At 34.4% G+C, this 11,222-nt stretch overlaps 2 protein-coding genes across 2 annotated transcripts; one reads left to right on the top strand and one right to left on the bottom strand.

The window, feature by feature from the left end:
- Positions 1–6,728: 6,728 nt before the first annotated feature.
- Positions 6,729–7,857, top strand: LOC123205528 (protein PHOSPHATE-INDUCED 1-like). The gene has a single exon (XM_044622498.1). The coding sequence runs from the start codon at positions 6,778–6,780 to the stop codon at positions 7,708–7,710; it is 933 nt and encodes a 310-aa protein (XP_044478433.1). The 5' UTR covers positions 6,729–6,777; the 3' UTR covers positions 7,711–7,857.
- Positions 7,858–9,322: 1,465 nt separating this feature from the next.
- On the bottom strand, positions 9,323–10,253 carry LOC123205563 (protein TRANSPARENT TESTA 1-like). The gene is made up of 2 exons (XM_044622552.1): positions 9,918–10,253; positions 9,323–9,834 (listed from the first exon to the last, which is right to left on the bottom strand). Exons 1-2 carry the CDS (start codon positions 10,251–10,253, stop codon positions 9,409–9,411), a joined length of 762 nt encoding a protein of 253 aa, XP_044478487.1. The 3' UTR covers positions 9,323–9,408.
- Positions 10,254–11,222: the final 969 nt, after the last annotated feature.

The raw sequence follows: 11,222 nt of genomic DNA, 5'->3' as shown, positions 1-11,222 counted from the left end.
GCAGTGTATATATAGGTAGTTTTAACGTGTTTTTCAAAAAGCAATGAATTGAAGGAACCTGCCAGGAAGAATGGCTTCGCCATTTTCGAGTCTCGACCTAGCCAGCAAGATAAAGAAGACCCACCCCCACCAAACGCGTTCTTTAACCCAAAACAAATAAATAAATCCCACTCGCATCTCTCTCACGAACTGAGCGTGACAGTCAAGCCTCACATACTCCATTCAAGTATTCAACCCCAGCGCTACAGCTGAGTCATACTTTGCCAGGATAATGACATAAAACAGATATCCAACCTGACGGGAAGGCTAAATTAAAAAGAGAAACACGGAGAGGTTTAGGACAGGCTGGATAAGAGAGCTATTGGGAAGTGTGAGTTTAGACAGCTGGCAAAAAGCGAATGGGCAGAAAAGGAACGTAGGGGGGTATCCTAGGCAGGTGACGCGCCTCTTTTGTCAATGGTACACAGCAAAGCTCGTGATTTGATAAACTCAGTATCCAGCTGGATCAAGCTATTGCACTTTGACCTGACAGGTGTTCAGCCAACCGCTCTGGTCCAGATCCAAATCAGTGTGTAATTCTCTTTCTAATTTTACTGTACGTTTAAATCTCTTCCGCGCTTTCAATGTAAAAACGGCAGATGAATGGAATAAGGCGGTGAGACTTGCTCCCACTCAAGGTTGGAATTCGTATTCATTAATTTTTAAAAATTTAAAAATTTATATTTTAATAAAACTTATTATTTAAGTTAAGGGTAAAAGTTTATTTTATAATAAATATTTAAAAAATTTATTATATTTCTTTATTTAATTTAAAATTTTAATAACTTTTTTATTAAAAATTTAAAAAATAATAATTTTTTCTTTAAAGTTTTCTTCTCTTTTTTGTTTACCTTTATTTTAAACAATAGTTTACTTTTATTACCTATCCCTTTTTTTAACCCTTTTCAACTGATAATGTGATTCAAATTTAACCGTTTATGATAGGCTAAATAACTATTTTTCACTCACTTATAAATTTTTGAGTTTGGAATATAATTTCTCTATTTGTATATTAATTTTTTTAATTATTTTAAAATCTATAATAAAAAAATAGAATTCTTTAATTAAAAAATATTTTATCTTTAATTTTAATATTTATTCACAAATATGGTAAGAGATAAGAAGGTTATTAGAGATGGTAATGGTAAAATCAAAAAAAAAATCAAAAAAATAAATAAAATAATTATGATGAAAATATAATTTATTTATATTATTAGGGGTTTAAGTGATGTTAATTTTATTATATTTTGTAAAAAAAATTATGAAAAAATCCTTTAATTGATAAAATTGAAAAATGACTTTAATGAATTTATTTAAAAGAACTAGTGTTTAATAAAAAATCAAGTGGGAAGGAGACATTTGGCCTATTTTGCAAAGCAACACATGTACAAATAGGTGTACATCAGTATTAAACTTGCTTTGCAAGGATTTACCCAAAAGTTTATGAAGGACTTTATCGGAGTATACCAGATAAGTTAATATCTGATTTTAATACAGGTTCATCAAGTCTTGAATATAAACTCTCTTACCTAGGGCTGGATTCGAGCCGAGCTGGCTTTTTGAGGGCCGGCTCGAGTTCGGCTCGAGCTCGACTCGAGCCGAATTCGGCTCGGCTCGAGTTTGGCTCGTTTTCAGTTTGGCTCGGTAACGGCTCGGCTCGGCTCGTTTTTTATATCAAAACGACACCGTTTTGTATATATATAAAAATCAAAACGATGCCGTTTTGTATAAAAAAATTTTTAAAAAAATATACCGAGCCAACCCGAGCCAGCTCGGGCTCGGCTCGAGCTCGATCGAGCCGAGCTGAGCCCGGCTCGTTTCGGGCTCGAACCGAGCCGAGCCGAGCTCGAGCCCGAGCTGGCTCGGCTCGAATCCAGCCCTACTCTTACCGGAGAATTTTACTTATTTTATCATTAAAACTACTCTTGGATGCAAAAGTTTAAGAACTTTAATAATGCATTATTAGTGACGGTAATTTCGAGCTAATTGTAAGAGTTTCAACTTTTTTTGATCCTAACAAAGATAGAGACAAAAATGAGAAAGAAAATTATCTCTATAATAAAAAACGAGGATATATATATCTCTTCTTTGTCTTGTCTCATCTCTGTTATTGTTCTTTTATATTAATATATTTATTTAAAATACTGATATATTTTTTTAGTATTATATTATTTATATTTTTTAAATTTATTTATGTTTTTGTTATACATATTAAAACAGTTAATATATTATATTTGTGATATTTAAAATAGTTTATTGGTTTTAATTTTATTTAATTTTGTTATTTAATATATTTATATTGTATTTAAAGAATATAAAGAAGAAATTTTTTTTTAAGAGTATGAAAAAAAGATTTTTCTCTGTAAAAACAAAAAAAAGATAAAGAGAAGATTTTTTTTTTTTTTACAAAAAAATAACAAGAAATTATTTTTATTCTATAATAGAGACAAAGATTCATATTTTTTACAAAAAAGAAGATGAAAATTGGGATACCCTCTCTATTGCCAATCCCTGTGTATTACCTGCCATAGGGAATGTATTTGCAAAGGTGTCCACTTACAATGCCCTCCGTTACCGATACACGCAAATGCGCCTTGGGAGAAATCCAGCTTGTCTGATGAGTCCTTCCGTTTCATCACCGGATGTCAAGCTAAGCTGCCTTGTTTGTTTTATGTATACTTGCAACCACGTTCTTGTTCCCTCGGCTATAATAGATAAATATAATATTTATTTAATTAATATTATTATAAGCTAATGTTCCTTTATCATGACTGTAACCAAGCCTAATTATATTGTAATTGTCTGTCTTAGACTAGCCACTGACATGACGTCTAGCAATAGAAATTTGACTCAATTACTTGACCATCGTGCATGGATTCTCTTTGTCCAGGTCTCAATGGCTAACATACTTATGAATTGCTGTTGTTGTCTCTGTGTTTATCAACTTCTTTTTTCACTATGTATACATATATATGTGTGTGTGTATCCAAAGTATTAGGGTATATATTGTATTTCTAGTTATTAATTTTTCTTATATGGGGTATTATCTTACTCTACGTAAATAAGACTCAGACAAATATGTTGAAAGGATGCTAAAGACCCAGAGGCATGACTTAGGGCATATGCCTTGTCTTGGGCCTTTCCGGACTATAGGTTGACACACCTTGGTCTTTGACCTCTTCATTTCTCCCTCGGTTTTTGGGTGTTTTGTCTACATAAGAAGACTTTGTGTAAAAAACTTCATATTTTGTACGTCGTGTCTTATATAATTTTAACAAAATTATATACATAATTTTTATGTATTTATATAAGATTGGATGTTAGGTTATCTTTTATTTTCAATTATATAATTACATAATAATACATAATTATTTATCTATATAACGTGTCTTATATAATTTTTGCATAGAAACTGTCATGAATGGGCGTGTACTCTTTGTGCATAGTCATTCATGACTATTGAACTAGTTGGACTTGTGCTCCCGGGTCTCTGAGCCAAGTTTAACTAGTTTAAGTTTTTTGTAGTGAGTCTCTGAGCCAAATTTTCATTACTCTGATCCCTCTGGCTTTTGTTAAAGAATTTTAATTTAAACCCAAACACTAAGAAATTTTTTTTATTTTTAGAATACCCCACTCCATTCAAACACATTTTCTAAATTATTTTATATTCAAACGATGTTATGTAACTTGTCGTCTCCAAAATTATAATCATTCACAGACAATTTTGGCTTCCGATCCCCTGTGATAGTCTTGGATCATTTCTTTTCAATTATATTTTTATTTTTCTGTTTTAATTTTTAGATTTAATTTTATGGGTAAAATTATAAATTTAGTGTTTAATAGAAATAACATGTTATTTTCCTTTATTACATTCATTCCTGCTTATAAATTACATGTTAGATAGCTTTACGAAAGAACTGATATACATATATATATATATATATATATATATATATATATATATATATATATATATATATATATATATATATATTCACAAAAAATTGTTTCATTCCATTCTTAACAGGAAGTATGACAATTTACTGATGCCACAACATAGTTTAATCTCTGGTTGATAAAATGTAATTATCTGCTTGATTCATTTAATCAATCTTGCTTTTTATATATATTTTTCTTTGGAGAATGTGAAACAGGCAGTCTTCAGTAACAGTGAACCGAGGAAATATAGTTAAGATTAATTTATAATTTTTATCTTAATAAAATTATATGCGTAATTTTTATATAAAAATAATAATATATTATTATTATTATTATTATTTGGCTGCATGTACATGACACAATTCATTAGATGCCCTTCTGTGTTGGTTGCCATTTAACCCAGCAGGGAAAATTATATGTTTTGGCTGCCTCCTTGACTCTCAGATGCAATTCCAACTCGGCAAACTTGTCTACAGGTTATTTAATTCCAGGAAGACGTACAGCTAAAGAGCAGAAACTAGATTTCCAGAATTTAGCTAGTGTCTGCTATGTGTACAATTGACTATTTATATATAGCTTCTTCTTTTGAAAATAAAATAATCTTGCAAGTAAGAAGAATGGTAGAATACCTTTTCATTCACATGGTCACAAGATGCTATGCATTCTTAATATGGTTCCTACAGGCAACAGCTATATGACGACTACTTGACCGTAAGCCTCTCTGACACTCCTACAGGCATGGTGAAAATTGAATATAGATTTTTAAACCAACCATATCTTTTACCAAATTAAATGCCAAGATTCATATATAAATATATATATATATATATATATATATATATAGACACAAATAATACATAAAAAGGCAGCCCATAGAGACCGTATTTGGTCTTCTCTGCCATGCTTCTAGTCAACCTAACCACCTGCCTCTTCCAGCAACTATTGTATCAGAATTCGCTGGAAACAACCTTTGTTGATAATGATATATCTCACAAAGTCAATAAGACTGGGGCCTGAGCTCATTTTCCTGGAAGGACACAGTTGAAGTAATTAATTGCCCAGAGACGCATTGTCAAACCCAACTTCTCCACTTGGTCATTTCACAAGTCACAGATTTGTAATATTTCAAATGAATTCAGCCAATTTCACAAGTCACAGTTTTGTAACGTTATGCTTGGAAACATGTATAATAAATATGGCATATATTATTCCGTTGGCAACTCATTGAGTTTCCTTGGATGCCACCTGCTTCCAATTAAGTCGAGTATGGTCTCTCCTGCCAGCTTGTCTCGAGGCTCAAGACTTCAGGCCTGTTCCCATACTTGCAAACATGGCCACCCTTTGATTATTTCAAATTTGCACGAGGGGTGCTTTGAAATTTCGTATCCTTACATATATTTTAATTCCAGCAGTTTAGTTAATATTCAAGTGGCAATTATAGTTTCCACTCAGCCGAATGAACCTTGTGGAAGATGAACCCACGTCCATATGATTTACTGTGGAAGATACTGTAGAATTAAATGTTAATCACCCGAATTCTATCATATATATTCATGGAAGTAACCAGTAATCATGTAATTCATACACATATAAGTTATACAAACATTAAAAATTTTTGTGACTCAGATAACTTGATGCGTCATAGTTGATCCAAAATTGCCTTTGAATCCAATCGATTCTTGTGAAATTAGTCTTACTTCCCATATGCGCCCAAGATGATAATATTTTGGTGGATAAAATTTCGTGCATTAATTGAAAAAAGGAATGTAACCTCTTTTTATAATAATTTATTGGGTTTTTCCAGAAGAAGCCATAAATTTAATAGTCTATACTTATGTTGTTATAACAAAATCGATCATAGTATACCTACAAAATACAATTTGCTGAACTATATATTTATCTTAATTTTATTAAATTAAAACAATATTAATATTTGCCAACATTGGAGAAATTTTCAGAGAGATTCTGGCATGAACAGGCGCCTCTACAAGTTTCACAGTTTATGGATAGACTGAAAATTTTTAGTTAATGTATATGTATGGAGACCGTCCTTTATTGTACGTGAGCCACTACTGATACAGGCATGGCTATAGTAACCCCACAAGCATGGGGAGGCTTGGAGTGCAGAGTTTAATTCTTATCAGCTGATCATCAAGTCTTGGAAGGAATCCCATACCTGATGATGAAGGGTAAGTGCAGTGAACTTTTTAGCCAAAACCCTCTATAATAAACCATGAACCTACACACCAGAAGGCCATACAGATTCTTTTTTAGAGCCTCCTAACGCCTAGAACAAAACAAATGCCCTTTTAAATATCACAGCGACCTTATCAATGACGGCATTTAAAGAATAATCGAACCCAACGACCTCCCTGATATTAAGATGTTGCACTTTTAGTTAATATATGTAAACATCGATCCAAGAAAAACTCTAAAATTGATGCAGCTCAGTTGCAAAGCTACATTGAGAGAAGAATTAACACATGCAACCCATATAACTCCAGCCATTATCCATGAACATAAGAAAAATAAAAAAAGCTCCGAAAAAAAGATAGATTCTTTCTTACTTTTCGTTTCTTGCGATGAAGTCTTATCCTATCTTATTTTAAGTTCTCGTGATCTCTTTTTTTATTAAAGTACTGAGAAATTGCAAACAAAAACTAATTGGGATAGTTGCTAGTGAAAGCTACTGAACAGCCCCACTAGCTCAGTTCATGCATCTTCTCAGCTATATATACTGGCACAGTTAACTCTCTCTCTCACCACTAAAATACTTCTCTTCTCTCACAAACTCTCCAAATGGCTTTTTTTCAATTGTCCTGGAAATTGTCTCTTTTGCTTTTTCTTTTCAACTTGAATTTATTCAGCTTATGCCTAGGGGCAAGAAAGCTAACTTCTTTGTATCAGCCACCTCCCATGGCTATAAATTATCACAAGGGTACTTTGCTTGAAGGAAACCTTCCTGTCTCCATTCTCTGGTACGGTGAATTTTCTCCAGTTCAAAAATCTGTTGTCGTTGACTTTCTTCTTTCTCTCAACCCACAAAATCAAGAGTCTGCAACTCCCTCCGTGTCCAAATGGTGGCTTACCATCCAAACCTACTTAAAAAAAGCTGGGAAAAAGGCGGCTCATGTTGACCTGTCAAACCAATTCTCCGATAAAAATTGCTCTTTTGGAAAAATCTTGAAGAAACATCAGGTGTTTGGGTTGGCTCAAAAAGTTAACTCCAAACCAGGTGGGTTAACTCTCGTTTTAACTGCAAAAGACGTGGCTGTTGAGGGATTTTGCATGAGCAACTGTGGTTTTCATGACTCAAACCCAAAACGAAACTCGGCTTTCGTTTGGGTTGGCAATTCAGTGAGTCAGTGTCCCGGCCAATGTGCCTGGCCATTCCACCAACCAATCTACGGACCACAGACTGAACCACTGGGCGCACCAAATGGAGACGTTGGCGTGGATGGCATGATTATTAATATAGCCGCTCTTTTGGCTGGAACCGTGACCAACCCTTTCGGAAACGGCTATTTTCTCGGGTCAGCTGACGCGCCGCTCGAGGCATCTTCCGCTTGCCCTGGGGTGTACGGTAAAGGGGCGTACCCCGGTTACGCCGGGGAAGTATTAACAGATCCTACCACTGGTGCCAGCTACAATGCGCAGGGGATTAATGGGAGGAAGTATCTGTTACCAGCCTTGATGGATCCTTCTACTTCTCAGTGTTCAACCCTTGTGTGAGCGCTCGTAGAAGCACCTGCAGCAATATGGCACTGCATTTGTTGCTGCTGTTTCTGTACAAACTTGTGATTCCAGTGGATATGTAAATGGTTCGAATATATTTTCTTCAATTTCATTTTTAAGTTAACAAAAATCATATTATAATCATGAAATTGATCAATCAAGGTCAACTCAATTCAACGATCATGATTCATCCGGTCATCAAGACACCCTGAAAAGGCCAATACAATTTAATATTGTATTATATATAAACTATAAAGTATAAGCTATCAACCTTGATAAAATTTAGTTCTACTACAAAGGCGAGTGGTATAAATTTGACCTAACACTCTAACTGTAAAACTAGCTATATTTTACTTAGAAAACTTGTTTATAAATTAAAATAAAATTATGCATAAAAATAAATTATACAAATTTATTTGTGTAATTTATTTATATACAGTGTTTTCAAATGTAACACTATAAGTATGTTGGGCTGATTTTATGCGACAATGAATCATGTTACAGCATGTGAAGCCCAACTAATCATTTGGACTCTTTTAAAGGGGTTTCAATTTTTTTACACACGACCCCCCAAAACTTAATGGAGAAAACAGATGAGACATTCTCTCCAAAAAATTGTATGTAAAAAACAGGGGTGAGAGGAGAAGTTCTTGTACAGAACCACAAACTAATGATTGTAGACATTTTGATCATTGGGTCAAAATAAGTAAAAATCATAATGTTAATCTTCATTCTTTACTCCACTTTGGCACACACATTTTTGTAAAAATTTTCAAACACATGTAATAAATTGACGAGTTTTCATAAACTCTAATCGTTGCTATTATAATTTATTTTCCATAATATTATAAATTGCATACATCTCACACTCATACTTTGACAATCATGACAATGGCCATATTATAATTAGTGAACTTCATAATAAAATCAGATACAGTGCAAGTGAAGTGACTGGCGGAACATTTGACAAAGGTGTGTTGCTGAGTTGGGATATAAGAACTTTAACGGGTGCCAAGCAAGATATCTTCATTGAATCACGCAGAGAGGCAACGCTAAGTTTAGACTGAATATCAGATGGAGGAATGTCTTCGGGGATGGTCTTGAAACGGAAAGTGCAGATGCCGCTGAGAGACTCAGGGCCTTGGGACCTCAGTAGAAGACTGTCGCTAAACTCTGTGTTCACAAAAGTGATGTGGAAGCCTTTGTAGTACAAGTTTTGCTAGTCTAAGCATAGGATGTATGTGGCCTTGACCTGGGAATGGAACACAAACTGCACGAGGATGCTAACTTTCTGAACTCACCAGAGAAGCCATTTGTCAGTTAATTGAACTCTTTTTCTTCTTTGCTTATTAACTCGGTGCTTATCTATGATCCCCAAGGTTTAATACATAGATGGAACTTGGTCCTTAAACAAAGGTTTCGACAATTCCAATTTTGATAGCTAGATCATTACGGTGGGCTGAAAAATGCTAACCAACTTAAACAAATCAACAAGCCAAACAAATAATTGCTTTAAAACGCAGCATGTTAATCAATAACTAGTATATTGGATCTAATATTCACTAATCTAATTGATATTAGAAGTTTAAAATATCTTTCTGCTCATAATTGTAACCAAATCAACAAGCTAAAAAGAGATCCAGTAGTTGCACCAAATGCCATTTACGCCTTATTCTAGTGGTTTTTGAACATTGTTTACGCAAGTACTACAGAAGATGAAGCATTTTCAAGTACTACACCATCAAATGACGGAGGAAAAGGGCCATGGCCAGAGCCAAATGCTTTAATGTGGTCTTTGAGTGATCTCTTGTGTTTGAAATCTGACCCACAAACACAAAGCCAACGCTTGCCGCAATTCTTTTCATGAGTTCGCCAGTCGCCCTTCACAGCCAAGAATTTGCCACAGTAGCGACACATGAAAGGTTTGAGTCCATGCTTCCTCTTGTAATGCGTTTGTAAAGTTCGAAAATCTTTTAGCGGCTTTGCCTTTGGGTGGTTTATGTTGTTCTTGCACCCTTCTGCACAACAATAGCATGGAATGCCTAATATAGCTCGTGGTTGAGTTCCCTTTAGCGATTCAGGCCCTTTCCGATATTGAGATCCATGACCCCACAAGTGCATCTGCCACAGAATTCTCATAGTTACAAAACAATCTCTATTAATTATTAAAACTGAGAAAAGGTTGATATTGTCATTGCATGTACCTGAAGATTGTTATAGCGATTGAAGGTTTTGAAGCAAACATGGCAAGAAAAATGAGTAAAACCAATGAGTATTTGTTCAGGAGTCGGTATCCAGTATTGTTGAGCTGCTACATTTGCGTTTCCCTTTAAGTTAAGATTATTGAAGCAGTGTGAATAATTAGGAAGGCCAATGTGCAAGGCCACTGTCACATCCTCTGTTTCTTCCCCATGTGCATTCTTCTTTTCCTGTAAAGACCCTAGCAATGGCTCAGAGTCGTGAGAATTTGGTGTTGCACTTGGAAAGAGATCAAGTGGCTCAAGGGGACTGGAGTAGCTTGAAATATCTGAAGGCTCCATGACACAAGTTTACTCAGCAAAGATTATAGAAAGAGATTTAAAGGTTTTTTATATAAGATATTGTGATGATTGGAAATAAATTAATGATAACAGAAAATTAAGGATGAGAGAAAGAGAGAGAGTAGATGTAGAGGGCATGGGCAGAGAATATTGTGGTTGAATGAAAACAACCTTAGTCAAGGGGCTCATAAATCTCATCTGTTTGTTCTGTTTATCAACTTTCGGAATGGAAAAGAAATACCTTAAATTCTGTGGCCCATGCTTTCTGATTTTGGCAACAATTTCACTGCAGAAGGCTGAGAATCTATGGAATATAGTGTTTATCTTTAAGCTAACTCTGATTGGCAATCAATACTTTGACATTAGATTCACACCAGACACAAGCAGGAGAGAGAGATTGCATTGCAGTGGTGATATGATAAATTGCTACATAAGGATTGTGATGATGACTTCTCATTTATATCCATTTAATACAATAAAACTCTTCGAAGATTTGCATTCAAACAAGGAATAATATGGTAATTATTCAGAGGACTTGTATTACACAGAGAAATCACCACAGTAGAAGAAACAAGGATCCATGTTCTTTACTTGGATTTTCACTATAATATCCGTGATTACAGTAAAATGCATCAAGAGACCAAGTGCGGCAGCAGGCACTATGGTTAATTGGTGAGAAAACTGTGTCTAAATTTCTATACGCCACATGATGAGAAAAAATAACAAAACCAAAACTGAACAATAAAACAAAGATTGAACACCTTAACTTATAGTGGTTCGACAACCAATGAGATAGCCTACGTCCACTTCAGGAGGCAATTAGAAAGCTCCATTTCATTAAGGTTTCAAGAACAACATAAAGGTACAGATCTAGAAGAACACTAGAGAATAACAATTACCCAAAGAAAAAAAAAAAAACTAGAGAATATCTCTCTACAGATCACTCAAGTTCTTGTTGGAATATGTCAC

The sequence above is a fragment of the Mangifera indica genome, unplaced genomic scaffold, assembly GCF_011075055.1.
Source record: "Mangifera indica cultivar Alphonso unplaced genomic scaffold, CATAS_Mindica_2.1 Un_0008, whole genome shotgun sequence".
NCBI classification, from domain to species: domain Eukaryota; kingdom Viridiplantae; phylum Streptophyta; class Magnoliopsida; order Sapindales; family Anacardiaceae; genus Mangifera; species Mangifera indica.
This window is presented reverse-complemented; position numbering and strand designations above follow the sequence as displayed.

Coding starts and splice junctions, on each gene's coding strand:
- LOC123205528 (XM_044622498.1), top strand. CDS start 6,778: ATGGCTTTTTTTCAATTGTCCTGGAAATTGTCTCTTTTGCTTTTTCTT.
- LOC123205563 (XM_044622552.1), bottom strand. CDS start 10,253: ATGGAGCCTTCAGATATTTCAAGCTACTCCAGTCCCCTTGAGCCACTT. Junction 9,835..9,917: donor ATCGCTATAACAATCTTCAG/GTACATGCAATG, acceptor ATTCTGTGGCAG/ATGCACTTGTGGGGTCATGG.